This window comes from Pongo pygmaeus, chromosome 19 (genome assembly GCF_028885625.2).
Source record: "Pongo pygmaeus isolate AG05252 chromosome 19, NHGRI_mPonPyg2-v2.0_pri, whole genome shotgun sequence".
Lineage (NCBI taxonomy): Eukaryota > Metazoa > Chordata > Mammalia > Primates > Hominidae > Pongo > Pongo pygmaeus.
In genome coordinates this window covers 74145182-74166165 of record NC_072392.2, presented here as the reverse complement: position 1 = coordinate 74166165, position 20984 = coordinate 74145182, and the positions used below count along the sequence as shown (strand labels likewise).

General features: G+C 42.1%; 2 protein-coding genes across 2 annotated transcripts; one reads left to right on the top strand and one right to left on the bottom strand.

The window, feature by feature from the left end:
- Window positions 1-356: 356 nt before the first annotated feature.
- LOC129017232 (keratin-associated protein 4-9-like) lies at window positions 357-1421 on the bottom strand. The gene has a single exon (XM_054457511.1). It carries the CDS (start codon window positions 1379-1381, stop codon window positions 809-811), a length of 573 nt encoding a protein of 190 aa, XP_054313486.1. The 5' UTR covers window positions 1382-1421; the 3' UTR covers window positions 357-808.
- A 17050-nt stretch (window positions 1422-18471) lies between these two features.
- Window positions 18472-19345, top strand: LOC129017481 (keratin-associated protein 2-1). The gene has a single exon (XM_054458109.1). The coding sequence runs from the start codon at window positions 18534-18536 to the stop codon at window positions 18918-18920; it is 387 nt and encodes a 128-aa protein (XP_054314084.1). The 5' UTR covers window positions 18472-18533; the 3' UTR covers window positions 18921-19345.
- The last annotated feature ends 1639 nt before the right edge of the window (window positions 19346-20984 follow it).

Here is a 20984-nt window from a genome sequence, read left to right as displayed (position 1 = left end):
TTCATTGGTGTCTACTTTTCAGAAATTTGGTTTTATCTTTTTTGTCAAAATAGGGACAATAGTATTGTGAGATATAAGGTGTTCATGATAAAATGTGTTTCAAGAGCTAAGGCATGAATTAAATCTGTCTTAATTTAGGATATTAAGACACATGTGCACACACACACATAAACACACAGCATTTTTATTCCAATACCTTAAATTATCTATATTTGATATAGCATGTATCTTCAAAATGATTTCAACACGGGTTGCTCTTCCTGTGTCTTTGTGTAAAATATAATTGCCAGGGAATCAGGAAAATAATTATGAAAGCAATAGAGAATGAAACCAATGAATTCTTATGTGCAGAAAAGTTTATTAGAAAGCAGAGATGCAACAAAGCATAAGAAATTCACGCTAGGAGAAACACAGAATATAACTGGGTGGCTGGATCTGAGGGTGCAACCTCAGTGACAAAACTGGTCCTGCAGATAATGTCTACCTCACTGAGAAGGAGAATCTGTACCTCAAAGTGATAAAGAAAATAAGGAAATCAGAAGATTGGAATAATGTCTTAGCTAGTGGATTACAAATTAATTCACATTTGGTGCCACCACCGGAAGAAAAAGAAAGCAAGGGAGGGAGTTTAAAATGAACCAGAATGTTCTCAAAGAGTCAGTGAAATGGTGATGGGCTCATTGGAAGCATGAGGTCCATCCTATTGAATGACATCAACCCCACTCCATGTGTCCTAATGGTCAGCACAGTAGAATGGTCTACATCTGTGGGCCAGTGGTGAAGGGGGACGTGAGCCAGGGCAGTGGGCTCAGCAGCAAGAGGAGGCACAGCACATGGGGCGGGGGCAGCTGGAGATGACACAGGTTGGGCGATAGCAAGTGGTGTGGCAGGAGACTCGGCCACAGACTGGACGCAGGCAGCAGCAGGGGCGGCAGCAGCTGGGGCGGCAGCAGGTGGGCTGGCAGCACACAGACTGGCAGCACTGGGGCTTGCAGCAGCTGGACACACAGCAGCTGGGGCGACAGCAGCTGGAGATGCAGCACCTAGGGCGGCAGCAGGTCGTCTCACAGCACCTGGGGCGACAGCAGGTGGGTTGGCAGCACACAGACTGGCAGCACTGGGGCCTGCAGCAGCTGGACACACAACAGCTGGGGCGGTAGCAGGTGGTCCTGCAACAGGTGGTCTGACAGCAGCTGGGGCGGGAGCAAGTGGGTTGGCAGCACACAGACTGGCAGCACTGGGGCCTGCAGCAGCTGGATACACAGCAGCTGGGGCGGCAGCAGGTGGTCTCCCAGCAGCTGGGGCAGCAGCAGGTCTCCTGGCAGAGGTCTTGGCCGCAGCCCTGGTCAGAGCACACGGAGCCACAACAGGAGTTGACCATGGTGTCAGAAAGGGGAGGATCTGGGTGGGTTTCCAAGAGAGTGAAGTTCTTGGGTTTGGAAGTCTTCTGGGTCCATAGCCTCCTTTATACCCTGCTGAAGGCCCACTGCCACCACGTCATTATTGCCTTATTATTTACCTCGTGGAAAACTTAATCATGTAATTACATAATTGTGTGTTTCTAGTTAAATACTCCAAAAGAGAGAAAATAACCCATTTCCTTTTCCTGCTGTGCTCCTGTGTTTCTATTGGAAACACTTGCCATATTTCTTCCTTAGTGGGGGTCGCCTTTGTCCCTGGTCTATGCAGTGTCTTTTACAAAGCACTGGTCACAGGACTCTGACACTTTATTTCTAAATGTGATTCTACCTCCTACCTGTAGATTGCTCTCTGCAAATCATGGGGGACAATTTTTATAATGTGAATGTGTCTTTTGTTGTCAAATAATGTCCTGGTCAGATGACATGTTGGAAAGGAATTAGAAGGAAGGACTCATTTGGGAGAAGGATGTCCCATCTATAATGAAGATGACTCTGATTCCGTGTATGCTTCTTGAATGGTTGGGGAGATGGTCAGATCTCAAGGAAGTTATAAACTCTGTGTCAGATCTCATTCCACCACTCCAAGTGAAAGTACTTAGCCATGACTCATTGCCTTTAAGGAGTAAAAACACATTTTTCTGTATGTCTCACAGTATAGGCATTTGGAGTAGGAAGTTTTGATTTACCTTTGATCATCAAAATTGCATGATGGATTTTTCATTGACAAAAGCATTTGTTATATGTAAACAATATTTAGAATTATTAAGCCTTCAATAATATGCATCTAAGACATTCTATTGGGTACTTTGGGTATAGAACAGATAAACCCTCCTCTTTTTCCTGCAGGTACTTGTATAAGACACATGCATAAGAAACAGAATTTGGCAAAAATGAAAAGAATTACAATTATGTTCATTAAACAACTAAAATAAAAATGTATAGTATGTGGATAAGTTCCATACACCCTCAGGGTATGTATATTACTTGTGAAGTATTGACTATGTACCAGACATTGTGCTAAATATCTTTTTCATTTTCACTCTTTATTACAACCTTATAAAGTAGTGTACATACTTATTACTCTTTTAGCAGAATACTCAAAAGAAGCATTAAAAAGCTAAAACGAACAAACAAAATCTTGTCCAATATTAAAGAGAAAGTAAGCCTAATATGTCTTAGTGTAGCCAAGAAAGCGATAAAGAATACAATTTGCTAAGCTTGCTGAAACTGCTTCATCTTCTTGGAATGTTTCATCTTTTTTTATCCACTCTGCAAACTCCTACTCAATTGTCAAAACCCAGTTAAATATTTCCTCCTCAATAATATCTTTCCTGATAAGTTACCCCATTCATTTATCATTATTTCCTGCCTTGTGCTCATAATTTGATACATTCTACTGTATCACAGTCACTTACGTCTGTCATTCCACCATGTGCAATGCAAATACCCCGAAGGCATGGGCTATGGCATTTATTCTTGTTACCGTGATACTCAGCACAGAGAACACCAGTAATAAATGTTTGTTGAGTGAATGAAGGCTCTTTGATGACATAGAAGCATGTAAGGTCCTTTAAAAATGTATATATCTTTTGACTTCCGGATAAAAGAGAGGAAAACATTCCAAACAAGGAGATCAGAGTTTCATTTCAGGAAAACTACACTTATTTATGTGGTAGGTAACATGTCCCCTGATAAATAACATATGTGGAAAGTTGTGGAAGTTAGGATTCCGTTTATAGAATGAGACTTGGTTATAGATAACCAGGAATACCATGTCATCCCATTGTGGAAGGGAAAAGAGAGGGTGAGACAGAGAAAGAAGGAGTCAAAGTCCTTTTATAAGGAACCCACTCTTGTGATAACAACATTAATCCACTCATGAGGGTGGTGTCACCATGACCCAAACATCTCCTGTTAGGCCCACCTCCCAACACTGCTGCTTTGAGGATCAAGTTTCCAACACATGAACTTTGAGGGACACATTCAAACCATTGCATTCCACCCTTGGCCCCCCAAATCCATGTCCTTCTCATATGCAAAATATGTTCATTTTATCCCAATAATTCCAAGGTCATGTTCCAGCACCAACTTAAAAGTCAAAATGTAAATCTAAGAGTGTCATGTAAATCTGATATGAATGAGACTCAACACAGGACTTATCCTGAGGCAAATTCTCCTCCATATATGACCCTATTAAAGAAGTTATCTAGTTCCAAAATCCAACGGTGGAAGAGGCATAGGACAGACAGGCCCATTCCAAAAGGGAGCAACAGGAAAGAAAAAAAGGGTAACTGGCCCCAAGTGAGTCCAACAGGGGAGACAGCATTAAATCTTAAGACTGGAGAATAACCTTCGACTCCATGTGCTGCCTCCTGGACGTGTCCGCCATGGAGCAGGGCTGCTTGGGGGCCTTGGTGTTAGGCCCCAAATGCCCTCAGATAGCCCTGCCCCATGGCTTTGCTGGGCTCAGCCCATACAGCAGCTATCTGATTGGAGTCTCTGCCTGCAGCTCTCTCAGGCTAGTATTGCAGGCTGATAGTTCTACAGTTCTAGGGTCTCAGTGGCTGCTCTAACCCCCCATTTTCCTGAGCATGGTTCTAAGAAGACCTCTCTGCTGTGGCTGCACCCCTATGGCAGGCTGTCAGAAACATCCTTTCTAACCTAGGTGGACCACCATGGCCCCACAACTCCTGCAGTCTGTGTATCTACAGTCAGTACTACATGAACGCCACCAAGGCTCATAGTTTGTGGCCTCTGCGGCGGCAGCGCAAGTCTCATCTAAGCCCACTTGAGCCACAACTGGAGCAGCAAAGGGGCACTGTGCTAGAATGTGGAGAGCACCAAGCCCTTTCTGACCTCAAGATTCTCTCATTTGGAGCCTGTGATGGGAGGGATAGCTTCAACAGTCTCTGAAATGCCTTCAGAGTCATTCTCCCATTGATTTGATGAACAACACCTAGCTTCCTTCTATTCATATCAATCCTTGTATCAAAGCATCACTTGGCCACACCCTTGCATGCTTTTTCATTCTTTATATGGTCAGGCTGCACATTTTCTACATCTATATTTTCTGTTTCCCTTTTAATTGTGAATTCCACCTTTAAATCGTTTCTTTCCTCTTGCATTTTACTATATGCAGTTCAAAGACACCAAGCAGCTCCTTCAACATTTTTCTTGGAAATTTCTTCCCCCGATACACTAGTTCATCTTTCTTTAACTCTGCCTTCTGTAAAGCCCTTGAACATGAACATAATTCAATCAAGTCCTTTGCCACTTTGTAACAAGGATGGCCTTTACTCCAGTTTCCAATTCTTGTTCCTCATTTCCATCTGAGATCTCATGAGAATAGCCTCTATTGTCCATATTTCTCTCAGCATTCCGGCCATGACTATCTAATAATCTATGAGAAGATTCAGACTTTCCCTGCAGCTATTATTTTCTTCTGAGCCCTGACCAGAATCACCCTTAATGCTCTCTTCATAGCATTATAGTAGTCCTTCCCTATCTGTGGATTTACCTTCCATGGTTTCAGTTACTTATGGTCAACCATGGTTCTAATATATTTAATGGAAGATTCCAGAAATAAACAATTTGTAAGTTTTAAATTGCATGCCATTCTGAGTTGTATGATGAAATATCACCAATCCTGCTCTGTCTTGCCTGGGACAAATGTCCTCCCTGTGTCCATACTGTATACATGACCACCCTTTAATCCCCAAGTAATTATCTCAGTTACCAGACTGACTGTTGCAGTATTGTAGGATATGCAGTGCTTGCTTTCAGATAACCCTCATTTTACTTAATAATGGCCCCAAAGTGCAGGCTACACTAATTTGGTTGACTTGGACTTTAGAAAATAATATCACTTAATGCTATTCCGCCATAAAATCATAATAAAATCATGTATTTTGCAGCAACGTGGATGGAACTGGAGATCATTATCTTAAATGAAACAAGTCAGACACAGAAAGACAAATATCGCATATTCTCACACATGGGGGCTACATAATGTGTGCGCATGGACATAGAGAGTAGAATGATAGACCATGGACACACAGAAAGCTTAAAGAGTGAGAGTGGGGTTGACAATGAGAAATTACTTAATGGGTACAGTTTATGTTACTCATATGATGATGGCCTAAAAGCCCTGAGTTGCTAATTATGCAATCTATGCATGTAACAAAGTCACACTTGTACCTCAAAACTTAAAAAATAAGATAAAACAATAATGTCATTTAGCTTCTTCCCAATACATTTAAACATAATTAAGCACCATAGCTAAAGAATGCTTCTAAGTGATGAGGTTCAAGGCTCAGGTACAGAAAAATATGATTCACTTGCAATTAGCACAAAGTACATTCACGCTAGGTTAAATATATCTTCTGTAATTACATTTACCTTCCCAATTTGTCCATGAATTTTTTGGAAGATGCCAATTTTCCCTGGGTACAGGCCAGGGAAAATTAGCCTGCACATGTCCCAAATTAACAAGATTTTGTTGTATGATGATCAATTATAGCAAGAAATTTAAGAAGCGTAGGAGATATTCAGGACATTGTCCTAATTCTTTTCTGTGATGTAACCTGATCATCAGAATTTCAGGTAATATGTTAGTGAAGTAATGAATTATTGCCCCAACACACAATACTCCCAGGAATGCTTAATGCCAATAGAATAGAATAGAATAGAATAGAGCAAAAGTGAATCACTGATGCCACAGTCTTCAATGTTCAGAATATTCACAGGGTCATGTAGGGATTGGCTTAGGGCCTTGAAGAGCCCTGTGTGACTCACAGATGGGATCACAATAGCAGGTCCATGTGTGCAGATGAGCTTTATATTGATCAGAAATGTTCTTTTGGAAGGTCTTTGTTGGGTTTGATATAATCGGAAATTAGGAGTCCTATACAGCTGTAGATCATCACTTATCTATTCAACAATGGTGAGACCTCTCTCATTCTGTTCTACAGACTATGCAGGAACCTCCATACTACTTGTTCTTTAAGACTTAGGTGCTATTATCTCCTCAAGCAAACCTTTCCTGATGCTCTCTGCCCAAGCCACCTCTCCCTTAAGTTGCCCTTTTCTAAGATCCTGGCAGCATGTTCCTCATGTGTTTCATATTGTTGAATTTATTGTTAGCTTTTTGAAAGCTTTTTGGAGATATAATTGACAAGTAAAAATTGCATATATTCAAGGTGTACAAAATAATGTTTTGATATACATATACATTGTGAAATAGATGACCACAATCAAACTAATTAACATATCAATCACCTCACATAGTTATTCTTTTTGTGGTGAAAATACTTACGTTCTAGCAAATTTCAAGTGTAAAATACAGTATTGTTAACTATAGTCACAATGCCATACATTCAATTTCCAGAACTTACTGATTTTGGATAGCTGAAACTTTATACTCTTTGATCAATATCTACCCATTTCTTCCTCATTCCACCCCAGGCAACCACCATATAAGTCAGATCACGCAGTATCGGTCTTTGTGTGTCTAGCTTATTTCACTTAGCTTAATGTCCTCTGGGTTCATCCATGTTGTTATAAATGACAGGATTTCTTTCTTTTTGAAGGCTGAATTGCATTGTGAATAATGACATTTATATACATTTTCTTTATCCACTCATCTGTGGATGGGCATGTAGATATTTCTGTATCTTAGTAGTTGTGAATAATGCTGCAATGTACATACAAGTGCAGATATCTTCAAGATAGTGATTTTATTTACTTTGGATATATATCCAGAAGTGGAATTGCTGGTTCACAGGTGAGTTCTATTTTTGATTTTTTGAGGAGCCTCCATACTGTTTTCCATAATGGCTGCACCAAGTTACATTCCCACCAACAATGTATAAGAGTTACCTTTACACCACATCCTTGCCAACACTTATCTTTTGACTTTTTGATAATAGCCATCCTAACAGGCATGAGGTAATATCTTACTGTGGTTTTCATTATCACTTCCCTGATGATTAGTGATGTTGAGCACCTTTTCAAAGACTACATCTGACAGTACTTTAGAATTCTCAGGTCAATTGGGAAGTTGGAACACAAAGGGAGAGGAAGAATGGTGGTTGTTGGATAGAGAGGGATGTAAGAGCTAAATTCTCATCACACATAACAGTGGGCCAATAGATAATATCTAAACTTTAAAAGTCAAGAAATAGTAGTGTAACCACACCATTTAGAAAGATCTTTTTCCTAGAGTTCTCCCTCCAAAACCCTCATCTTACTGTTCTCCTCTGCACTGATTGCTTTCTAGGCTTGCTGTACGGTTGCATTTTTGGATTTATGTTGAATGCAATTCTGATTTTCTGACTTGAAATTCCTGTTTTCTGAATCTGTGTTCTCCTCTTTGTCAACTTCTTCTTCATTTTGGTGGTGCACATCCTCCAGACATTACTTTAGAAAGGGTGCATAGAAAATATGTATAAATTTTTTTTACATATCTTCAAGACAGGAGAACAAATTATTTGACTTCTTGTTCTACTTTACCTTCCAAACATTTTACTGAACATTTTTCTAATTTTTTCTATCACATTTTAATTCTCAAGGTTTCACTCGACTTCTCTGACTGCTCCTGTTTCTTAGAATCTTATTTTTATTTCAAAGAGAGTTTCTTCTCTTAGCTCTCTTGAGTATTTTATTTATAATAGTTCTTGTTTTATAATTTTTTAGCTCTATTCTGCTCCCTGTAGTTTCTATTCCTGTCAAATTTGTTTTTCCCCGGTTTTCTTTTTTTCTTTTTAAATTAGTGTGAATTGTCAGGCTGGAGACATTTCCCAACTGTCTGCAGCATATTGGTTAACATGGCACTAAAAAGCCAATTGAAAGTTCTGTGTGGACAGCAGGGCTTGTTAATTGATCTCTTCACCTCTCCTCCCCTTCATCCACAAAAAGGAAGTCAAGATTTATATGTTTAGTTTCTTTAGAGGAGAATCTTCCAATATCCTGCTTAGAAGGCTTATGGCCATCAGAGTCCTTGATGCTGAGCACAGTGCTCAGATTTTCACTGCATGAGTCTGTTTTCTGTTCTATTCTTGACTTTTGTTCACTCTACTATTCCCAAATCTGGAGTCTCTCTCACTAAATTTTCTGGAAGATAACCCTTGTTTCTCCTGGTTGGAAGTAGGGGAGGCCTAATGACCAACTTTGTAGGGTGGGGTAGGGATCCAGGGGTCGAAGTAGCCTGCTGCCTACCCTGCCTTCTGGGGTATTACCTGGTGCCTCCGGGTTCTGAGCCTTTCTGAGGATTCAAGGAAAACCAGCTTTACACTCTGTGGTACTCTCTCTGTATGCATTCACGTTGTAGCTCCTTTTGTTATCTTTAGTTGACCACCATTGCTCTTGCCCCAAATTTGCTACACTTTCTTATCTGCTATTGTCTCCTGTCCTAAGAAAGTAAGATGAGGATTTCTGTTTTTTAACACCTTTTAAAAGTTGGTGTATCATAATGGATTCAAAGAGGATAAGAGGACATAAAAGTTTATTTTCTGACATTTTTAAGGACCTGCTATTACTAAACTGTTAAAATTAGACTTAGTATTTCATATATACACTCCCCCTTAAGTGTTCCTGAAGTAAACTAGTGCCCATGCTCCAGATGTTGGTGAGATTCTTTCTCTGTGTTTCCAAAGCATGTTAAATAATCCTGAAGGTTAATTTTATTTTTCAATATTTTATTCATGCCTAAATTGTATTGAAGGGCAAAAAAATTGTGGCATGCCTGTGGTCCCAGCTACTTGGGAGGCTGAGGTGGGAGGATGGCTTGAGTCCAGGAGTTGGAGCTTGCAGTGAGCTGAAATGGCGCCACCACACTCCAGCTTAGGTGACAGAACCAGACCCTGTTATTTTGATCCACACAAGCTATTGGTCATGTGTGAAGGCAATGGAAAGATTTCCTCATAGATTCAAGGACTCGGGATATATAACTTCCCTTTAAAATTCCTTTAAGAAATATTCCCATTGACTGAAATACAAGTTAAAATAAAGAATTCCATTACAGTGTAGATGTCATGCATAAAATAATGGTTCTGAGAGATGAAGCTGATAAAATTTAAAAAGATTCAAATATATTCTAAAAGTGGTAGGGGATAAAAAATAGCAAAGAATACACAAGTGGTAGGCAAATTAAAAAATGGGGTAACAATACCTATATTTTCTGGTAATAAAGTGGGCGTGTTGGCTCGCACCTGTAATCCCAGCACTTTGGGAGACCGAGGTGGGTGGATTGCTTGAGCTCAGGAGTTCCAGACCAACCTGGGCAACATAGTGAGACCCTGTCTCTACAAAAAATACAAAAATTATCTAGACATGGTGGTGCATGCCTGTGGTCCTAGCTACTTGGGAGGCTGAAGTAGCTAGGGGAGGTTGGCTTGAGCCATGGAGTTGAAGTTTGCAGTGAGCTGACATGGTGCCACTGCACTCCAGCTTAGGTGACAGAGCCAGATCCTGTTTTTTAAAAAAAGGAAAAAATTCAAAAATGAATATAACATATTTATAAATGTTTAAGTGCCATAGAAGAGATCATAGAAATGAACAAAACAAATACAGTTTTGCAATATACAGATATGATAGAATAGGCATCATTACTGGTTTGAGGCTCTGATAGATTTCTTAGGCCTAGGTACTTAAGCAATACTGAAACGAGAAACAGCTTGTATAGACCATTTATGGTCCTGGAATAAATTGAAAAGTGATGCCTGAGCCCAAAGATATGATTCTTATGTCGCATTACCATATCAATTTCTGAATATGTTGTTTTGAGTTTTGTGCTGACTTTCCTTTTTTATTTTCCTCTTCAGCTAAAAGTTTTGCCTAGAGCTCTTGAGCCTACTGATATCATTTTGATTGATATCATTTTGAAATGGAAGGAAATGGTTTGAAAAGACACAGGAAATACAATATGAACTGAACTCCCAATGCAAAAGGGAATCTCAAAGTTATAAAGGAAACACAGGCAGCTGGGTGACTTGATCCAGGTCATGTGTAGTGAGCCCTAACCCTTGCATGTCTCATAGTCAGACCTGCATGAAAACTCTGCAATTGGAGCTTTAACAGAGCATAAGTGGATGAATATCATTAATGGGTCACTGAAGCATCTCAAAAATAGAACTCAATTGCAATTCCAATTTGGTTTCCATCACTTTCTTTCCCATAGTGACATGTTTCATCACTCATGCTCGCTGATTTTCCCACTGACTCTATGGCTTCAGCCTAAAATTATGCCTCTTATTTTTCCATAGAGCTCACCATGAATTAATCTTGACATATCCCTCCTCCTTAAAAGGACTATAATTTTTAAAATGTCTTTTTAATAATACTACCCTTCATAAAGATATAAACATTTGGCTGTGATCTGATTCTCTTTCACATAATCTTATGTGTTTGAGACCTGTGCATGTTAACCTGAATTTTCAGAATTGACACATTTTATTTCTATGAATCAATCCTTACGTATGTATTACTTTTCTTCAATAGAAAAGAGTCCTTTTTCTCACTAATATTACCAACATACTCTCCTTGACATATGCATTTAAATTAAATCCATGATTAATTGAATTAATTGAGTGGAGAGGGAAAGGAAAGAAAAATAACCTTCAGTCCAGGCGTGGTGGCTCATGCCTATAATACCAGCACTTTGGGAGGCCGAGGCAGGCGGATCACCTCAGGTCAGGAGTTCAAGACCAGCCTGATGAACATGGAGAAACCCCGTCTCTACTAAAAATACAAAATTAGCCAGGCATGGTGGTTCATGCCTGTAATCCCAGCTACTTGGGAGGCTGAGGCAAGAGAATCACTTGAACCTGGGAGGCAGAGGTTGCCGTGAGCTGAGATCATGCCACTGCACTCCAGTCTGGGAAACAATAGAGAAACCCCATCTCAAAAACCCCATCCCCCCCGACAAAAAAAAACACACGATTTTATTGTGAGTTACCTGAGGGATGAGAAGTGGGTCTCATTCATTTTATGCAATTCCCAGAGCCCAATAGCTTGCTAATTGGTTCTTAATTTAATTACAGTAAAAATTGAGTTCTTGTTTTGTCTCAATAAATTTGATGGCATGTAAAGTGAGCAATCTGTTTTGGATAAAAAAATGAATTATTTGGCATTTTCTCTAATACAGGCTTTGGCTGATACATATAATAACAATTTTTTTTAATTGCCCATACAGTAGGAACCCAAACCATTTTCCAAATAAATAATCAACAGTAAAATACTGAAAGGTCACAAATATTTTTGATACCAGGAGAGTATTTATTGAGATATAGTTACTCTACCAGATGTAATTCATTGCAAAGTCCAGACGACACTCAGCAATTGTAAGCTTAGAAGCCTATTCCAGTGAAATAGTGTGAGACATCTGGTCATCTGACTGCACACCAAGCATGGAAGTTGGAGGTTTTGTAAGATATTCATTTAAATTGTTGCTTTTAAAATAGTTGCTTGGTGGAATGAACAATGAGCTATATAAATGTAGTGGTGGATCAGAGCAGGGCCAGGTCCAGTGGAGAAGGGGAATGAGAATGACTAGTGCACTGACAACATAGTGGTTGAAACAGGGCTGGTGGTCAGGAATGAAGTTCAACAGCAAGAGGATTCATAGGAGACTGGGCCACAGCAGGTGGTCTGGCAGCAGACTGGATGGCAGCAGCTGGACACACAGCAGCCGGGGTGGCAGCAGCTAGAAGTGCAGCAGAAGGGCGGCAGCAGGAGGGCTGGCAGCACTGGGGATTATAACAGCTGGGCCTGAAGCAGCTGGACACACAGTAGCTGGAGTGGCAGCAGCTGGGGCAGCAGCAGGTGGGCTGGCAGCACAGGGACAGGCAACACTGGGGCCTGCAGCACCTGGACACACAGCAGCTGGGATGGTAGCAGGTGGTTCTGCAGCAGGTGGTCTGGCAGCAGCTGGGGCAGCAGCAGGTCTGGCAGAGGCCTTGGCCACAGCTCTGTTCAGAGTAGACAGAGCCACAACAGAAGTTGACCATGGTGTCAGACGAGAATTGCAGATGATGAGCAGAAGGAGGCACTTCTTCCCAAACAGTGTGTCTCCATGTGGTTCAGGGAAGTGACAAGCAACAAGATAAATGGTCTTTGTTCCTCATCAAGCAACAAGATAAACGGTCTTTGACCTACACAAGCTCCACCAGAAATACTGATATCCTTTCAAGTCACTAAGTCCTTGGTCTTTCCTGCCTTGTAAAAAAGATTGGCTGTTTATGCTGTACTTCACAGAGCCCTACTCCTGATTCATCTTCTTGAGAATACAAAGTCGCAGTTGTATTTGAATTTAGGCCACAGTCTTATGGATGGAACTGCACCCAGCAAGGAGTTGATGAGAAGGTCATGGCCTTGGACTCTTCTTGGCATCTTCCTAGAACATCTTAGGCAGTTTTGTTTTTAATAAATATAGATTTCTAGGCAATACTCTTGGATATGCTGTGTCACTTGATTATTATCCCGAGTAGCTGGGATTACAGGCACATGCCACCATGCCCAGCTAATTTTTGTATCTTTAGTAGAGACAGGATTTCACCGTGTTGGCCAGGCTGGTGTTGAACTCCTGACCTCAAATGATCTGCCCGCCTCGGCCTCCCAAAGTACTGGGATTACAGGCATGAGCCACCACGCCCAGCCCAAAATAGAATTTCTAATGAAACAGACATAATCTAATTTGATCTTCCAGAAGTCTTTTCCAAGCCTCACAACAAAGATTATTAAAATAATTGATTCTCTACTTTGGTAGATTATTCTTTATTAATGTTTACTCTCCCCCCTCCTCCCACCCAACCCCAGAAGTATCCTCTCCCACCCTCTGACTTGGACTTCACCATGTGAGTTGCTTTGATCAATGAGATGTCAGAAGGCATGACCCAAAGACTCAAAATGTGAGTTTGTTCCCTTGGGCCTCTGTTCTCAGAGGAGGATGGCCCCTAAAATACCAGACACTCCATTAAAATGGAATTCCAGACAAACAACAAATAATTTTTAAATGTAAGTATACCCATGCATAATCAGATATAATTGTAATAAAATTATTTATTGTTTTTCTGAAATTGACATGTAACTGGGGCACCTGTATTTTTATTTGCTAAATATGACAACTCTAATTCAAAAGAAAGTCCCAAACCAACCTGTGGCCAGAAGCCAAGGCCAGCCTTAATCAACCAAACCCCAACTAACCTACAGATAGACAACCAATAAATAAATACTTGTTACAATAAGCTATGAGAGTTTGTGGTTGCTTGCTGTGCAGCAATAGCTGTCTAATTCAACCATGGTGGCAATGTGAAACCAGCTTAATACACCAATCAATAAACAAGGATGAACAGATGGCTTTCTACAAAGAAAATAAAAATAGAAGAGTGGCCAAGTATTTGTGACAGGGTTGGTTTTATTGTAAATTTTGATAAATTTTCTGGAGGGGATAGTTAGTAAATTTTTAGCTTTATCAATATAATGAGGATTAATGGATAGTGCAAAGTGAGCCTATTCAAATTAAATCGAAGGAGAATCTCATTTTCATAAGCCTATTTGTGAAAACACAGCTTTTGATTTAGACATGCTTGGATTTGAATATAGACTGTTATCTAAGGGCCTACAGTTCAATGCTGTTCTGGTCAGGCTATGGCAGAAGCTCAAGCTGGAACAGTGCTTCACTAAGGAGCCTCAGGCTCAGCCCACTGCCCTCCCACAGAGGAATGGCAGGTGCCAGCCCCTTTATACTAGGATGAAGGCCAAGGTCCCAGAATCCCAAGGGCCTTTGCCCCTATCTGATGGCTTCCACTATGCCTTGACTTGTGCAGACGCCTGCATGGGGCTACTGTAGGCATATCCCAGCAAGTATGTTACCCAGAAAACCACCATAAAAAGACTGGAGTTATATGTGGCCTGTGGCATCCCCACTGATATCAACAGTGCCCAGGGCTCTCACTTTACCATATACAAAGTGCAGGAATCGGTGGAGGCCCTGGATATCCATTGGCATGTCTACCTGCCATACAACCCTATAGCAGCAGGGCTGATTGAATGGATGAAACAACCATTGAAGAAATAACTCTGGCAGGAGATGCCCTCTCTGGCTTCAGCACCCATCTGCACCCTGAATGAAACTACCCAAATTAGATGTGTCACTTTGCAAAATCACATGCCCTGGACGCTTAGTGTGGATCTTCTGCATTAATTAAAACTGAATGTTGTGTATATATATCCCTGATTACTCTCACAATGTAACCCAGGCCATGCAGGCCCAAGATATCCCTGAATTAACATGTGTGCTCTCATCTCCCCAGTGCACACACTCTTCTGGCTCAAGGACCTGATACCACCATCACGATCCAGGTTGACAGTGTAAGGGATGGTCCTCCCCTCCTTTGCCTCAACCTGGGACTCAACCTGGGGCTATGCCCTTGCCATAGGACCTACCCACTGGAGAGCACATCATTACACGGGCCCGGAAATCACAAACCAGCCCCAGATGGTACAGTTTTTTCACTCCATGGGGCAAGGGCATAGAACATGATATACAGATCACACCTATTTTACATCCTATTCCTCCTTGTACTTCTAAAATAATCAATCCTAGTCCCCACTTGTACAAGGGGGTGATCATCCTCTCATTATGGGACATTACAATATCCACACTGTCTTACTCTGGCTGCAACATGTTGCAGAAGTGGCCAATCCATGTGGTATTGCAAACCAGGCACAGGCTGCAGCTGGGGGTGGTGATCTCTCAGAACAATACAACTTCCTGTCTTGTTAGATGGCCTGATTTGCCCTTTCTTTTTTTTTTTTTTTTTGAGACGGAGTTTCGCTCTTGTTGCCCAGGCTAGAGTGCAGTGGCATGATCTCGGCTCACTGCAATCTCCGCCTCCTGGGTTCAAGTGATTCTCCTGCCTCAGCCTCCCAAGTAGCTGGGATTACAGGCATACACCACCATGCCTGCCTAATTTTTTTTGTATTTTTAGTAGAGATGGGATTTCACCATGTTGGTCAGCTGGTCTCGAACTCCAGACCTCAGGTGTTCCACCCGCCTTGACCTCCAAAAGTGTTGGGATTACAGGCGTGAGCCACTGTGCCCGGCTGACTTGCCCTTTCTTCTACCCATGAGGTATCTCACCTGTCGCCCATAGGTGGTGTACCTCTTCACCAACTGGGTGCAAATGGTGACCTTTCCCCAAAACAAAACAGACTGTTGCGTCTGCAGGGAGCTGCCCTTCTCCTCCAGCATCAGCCTGCCATGGTGCATCCAAGCAGCTAACCTCAGTATCTGGAGCCATTTCTATACTTGGTATAATGACCCTCACCCATTTCCCTTTAGCAATAACCACACTTCATGTGATAAGTTTCCCACCATCAGAGATGAGACAACATATTTTCCACCTAGTATAGGAGCAGGTTAATGTCACCCCCACTGTAGGGTATTCTGTAGATGATGGGCCAGGGTGGACAACAGCAGTATAGATACAGCTTGTGGGCTGTGCACCCACATGTATTAAAAGGCATGATAATAGCATGCCACAAGCTAAAACCGGTAATATGGGATGGCTACCCCCACAGTGTAATGTAACCCATTTCTTCAGGTAATAGACATGGAATGTGACAGCAATGAAACCAATCTCTTCAGGTAACCAGTGATACGTGACTGCGATGACAGAGTGACTCTCCACGTGAGGGCCTACCACACCCCATAGGATGGCTGTGGGCATGCGGCATCCACAGTTGGCCTTACTTACCCTATAATTGGACTGGTAGATGCACCTGGGGACATCCTCATTTGCTGGGATACATCGTGCCCAGTTTAGACACCATTCTTACTAACTGGGAAGTTGTAAAAGCCAGGCACTGCTGGAAGCGTGCATCCTGGTGGTTTTACCCATTGGCCACTTTTGCCACGCCCCCCTCCCCCCGCCCCCCACCACTCACCACCCAAGTGGTGACAATAGACATACAGCTGCAAGTTGAGGCCCTGGCTTAACATAGGGCTGCAGTCTTTAATGATACCTGCCATGATATTACTCTTCTCACTGAAGAAACTGCCCAAATTAGGTGTGTTACTTTGCAAAATTGCATGGCCCAGGACATCTTAACCGCTTATCAGGGCAGATCCTATGCATTAATTAAAACTGAATTTTGTGTATATATCCCTGATTACTCTCACAATGTAACACAGGCCATGTGGGGCCTAGATACCCACATTTCTGCTATAGAATCTCTGTCTTATGACCCTGTAACCACATGGTTTAATCAACTCCTGAGTGCTTGGAAAAACTTCCTATACAGTACGATTGTTGTTACATTCATTATTCTTTTTTGTTGTAGTAGTTTATATTGCTGCTGAAACATCTGGCTGCAATGCTCCTCTGCAAACCCTGGCCCCAGGGAAATCTCAGAAGAATGGTGTGATTAGAATGTAAGGGCAATTCAAGGGTATGCTGAGGTGGAGGGTATGGCAGACACATCTGGCAGCAATAACTTAATTTAAGCATACCCTTAGAATGATCCTACAATCAAAGAAGAATGTAGGCTTGGAGTTCTGAGCTAAGGATCTGGGAGTGGCCAACCTGGAGATCCACTCCTTAACTCTGAAGGACGTTTGAATCTCCACCTCATCCATTAGAACACAGGTCATACTGGGGATTGAGGCCCTTTGTTTTGGATTAAATGGAGGTTGTTAGGTGGAGGGTTCTAATGAAAATACTATGTGAACTGCATGCTTTTTACAAATAGTAGTAGTTCTCCTGTCCAGATACTGCCACTGGACCACCCTTGTATGTAAGTTCCACTAATAAAACCTCCGTCATGTTAGCCTTCTCCAGGTCCCTTCTCTAGCCTCTCAGACACATTGTCATCCTTATTGGAGTCAATGGGGGTCCAGGATGACAATGTGTCATCTGGGCAAAACATCTCCCTAATTCTCTTCCAATACCACTTCTAACCCTGCTGCTGAAAGGAAAGTTCATTACTTATTTTTTTAAATCTGTGTTTAATATGTATAAATGTAAGGGGTTCAAATGCAGCATTGTTACATGGATATATTGCACAGTGGCATGAAGTCTGGGCTTCTACTTTAATATATGTTTTATTTCCTGTCTAAAGACCATGGTTTACTGAATCCAATGAGCATAAAACTCATAGTAGAGGCTACTTACTGCAGACTGAGGAGACCTGGACCTCAGACCTCATATGGTGACCTCATTGTGTGACCTTGGTACACTCTCAGGACCTCAGCTGTAGAGTGAGGGCATAGGCCTACTTATTCTCCACAATCCCTTCCCAGACTCTACAGATGCAAAGACTAATTCCAAACAAATTACAAATATAATAATTGCAATGGATCCTTGAAGAGGGTTTTACAATCAAGGTAGAAGTTGAGTTTGGATTGGAAGGATGAGGAGGGCATTCCAGGTGAATGATGACACATCAAAACCAAGGCAGGAAAGCCCAGGTCCTAGTCAGGGGAGAGTGACCACACCAGTGGGCAGGGATCCGCATTTCTTGTGGTCCCTGCTTACATGAAAAACCACAAGCCTATCTTTAAGTGAGTCATGGAAGGAGCTATCTGTGAAGCAGATGACTACTGGTCTACACTAGGATGATGCAGTTAACCTGCTACCATCATGCCCATGTGCATTAATAAGGCAAGTCACTGCTTGGGTGCTGGTGATGGGAGCCTTTGAAGACAAGGAATAACATGCTAATTTTAGCGCCAAAGGGCAGAGCGATTAGACACTAACTAGTTTAGAAAACACATTCTTTTCTCTCTTATGGGTTAGGAATATTTCAAAGGAAAATTAATCAGAAGTGAATCCAATGTCTAAATTTGGTGAGGATAAACAATACAATAAAATGAGCGAATATTTGTGGTGTATGTACATGAATATGTATGAGGTGAAGAGTGACCAAAATACCATTAGTCAATGCTAAATCTTCACTTAATTGGCCAGAAGATGCACAAGAAAATGATCATGTGTTGAAGGGTCATCAGCTCCCAGCCAGGGTATATAAAGGGCCCAGAGGGGGAGGAGTGCACTCACACCTGAGAACACCCAGCTCCTCTCAACAGCCCAACCCACACCAGCCTCAGACACCACCATGACCGGCTCCTGCTGCGGCTCCACCTTCTCCTCCCTGAGCTACGGGGGAGGCTGCTGCCAGCCCTGCTGCTGGCGCGACCCCTGCTGCTGCCGCCCCGTGACCTGCCAGACCACCGTGTGCCGCCCCGTGACCTGCGTGCCCCGCTGCACGCGCCCCATCTGCGAGCCCTGCCGCCGCCCGGTGTGCTGCGACCCCTGCTCCCTGCAGGAAGGCTGCTGCCGCCCCATCACCTGCTGCCCCTCGTCGTGCACGGCTGTGGTGTGCAGGCCCTGCTGCTGGGCCACCACCTGCTGCCAGCCTGTGTCTGTGCAGTCCCCCTGCTGCCGGCCCCCCTGCGGCCAGCCGACCCCTTGCAGCACCACCTGCAGGACCTCCTCCTGCTGAGACCCCACCTCTCTCCTCAACGCACGAAACATTCCCAGGTGCACAGAATCTTGTGCAGACTCTTCTATCCCTTCTGGATCAGATGAGAGACTCCACCTTTGCAGCCTAGCTCATCCTCAAGCACAAATTCAACAATAACATCCTATCTATTTCCCCACATAATTATGCAGCTAATCCTGGCCCTCTCTGACAATCTCGAGAAAAATTCCAGCTTTCATCATTTAAATTCCTGGCTTGAAAAAAAAAACGAGTAAATAAAAATCAAAGCTCCTCTTGAATAGAACTCTGTCCCACTGACTCATCACCCTTTTTTCTACTATTTCAAGGTTCTCAGATGAGATTTTTTTCTTCCAGGATAATACTACTTGTATGCTGTATTTTTGCACTGTAAAAAAAAAATAAAATTATATTTCTGGGGAAGCAAACACATTTCTTTTTATTTATTGTTTATTGCTCTTCAAAAGCTCATATTTAGCTTACATTACAGCATGCAGAATCAGAAGAACGAAAGGAGGGATTTTCTAAGGGCCATTTTTGAGCTTTAGAATAGGAACAACTCAGGTGGAAGGTCTATAATTTTAATAGCATTTCAAATAAATCTGATATCTCATGTGATTCACCTTCATATTTCGAGTCGCAGGTTTTATGGTGATGCTGAGGAAATGGTGAGACTACAGTAGGTCTCTGTAAACATAAAATTGACTTATGAATAATTCACACACATGATAAGGGAGAGGAAGTCTAAGTTAAGTTATAGCCCTATTTGTTCACCAGTGTAGAAAACTGTACGGTAATTGATGTCAAACAGGACCTGGGAATCCCTAGCCACTGAACATCCTATGCTGGAAGAACCACTATCCCATCTTCTCCATGGTTCCCATCAGCACCACCACGGCCAGTTCTACTTCCAGTGGAGTGGCTGCTGCTGAGAAAACAGGGAGAAATGAAGCCTTGGTTGTAATCATCCTAGTTTTGAGCTCTGCATACATCTTACCATTTAAACAACTGCAATGCGGTTGAAATGCTGATAACATTAATCCATATTGCATATATTTTTGATATTGTTAAATACTTGTATGTTGGTAAGGAAGGCTAACAACTATCATTTCCCTGATAAATATCTTTTTAGTTCCTAGCATGTGATAGAAAAGAGGTTTCTTTGATTGTTCAGCATGTATTCCTGGGCATATCTACCTGCCCATTGAGAGAAGTGAGGCAAGGGAAGCTTTGTGAGGGCAGGGGTCTTTAGTCTTCTTAATTTAAATTTGTTTCAATTTCAGGGGTACATGTGCAGGTTTGTTATATAGGTAAATTGTGTGTCACAGGGTTTTGGTATACAGATTATTTCATCACCCAGGTAATAAGCATAGTAACAGATGGCCAGGTGCAGTGGCTCAGGCCTGTAATCCCAGCACTTTGGGAGGCTGAGATGGGTAGATCACTTGAGGCCAGGAATTCAAGACCAGCCTGGCCAACATGGCAAAACCCTGTCTCTACTAAAAATACAAAAATTAGCTGGGCATGGTGGCATGCGCCTGTAATCCAAGCTACTCAGGAGGCTGAATCAGGAGAATCGCTTGAACCTGGGAGGCAGAGGCTTTGCTGAGACAAGATTGCGCCACTGCACTCCTGCCTGGGTGACAGAGTGAGACTCTGTCTCAAAAACTAATTAATTAATTAATTTAATTAAACAAAAGCATAGTAACATAGGTGGTTTTTTATCCTCACCCTCTTCCCACCATCTGCCCTCAAGTAGGCTTCAGTATCTGTTGTTCCCTTATTTGTGTCCATATGTACTCAATGTTTAGCTACCACTTATAAGTGAGAACATGCCATATTTGGTTTTCTGTATCTGTGTTAGTTTGCTTAGGATAATGGCCTCCAGCTTCATCCACGTTGCTACAAAGGACATAATTTCCTTTTTTACGGCTGTATAGTATTCCATGGTGTATGTGTACCACATTTTCTTTATCCAGTCCACCCTTGATGGGTATTTAGGTTGATTCCACATCTTTGCTACTTTGAACAGTGCTGCAATAAACATATGCATGTATATGTCTTCAT

Excerpts from the sequence above, each read along its gene's own strand:
- LOC129017232 (XM_054457511.1), bottom strand. The coding sequence starts at position 1,381 with ATGGTCAACTCCTGTTGTGGCTCCGTGTGCTCTGACCAGGGCTGCGGC.
- LOC129017481 (XM_054458109.1), top strand. The coding sequence starts at position 18,534 with ATGACCGGCTCCTGCTGCGGCTCCACCTTCTCCTCCCTGAGCTACGGG.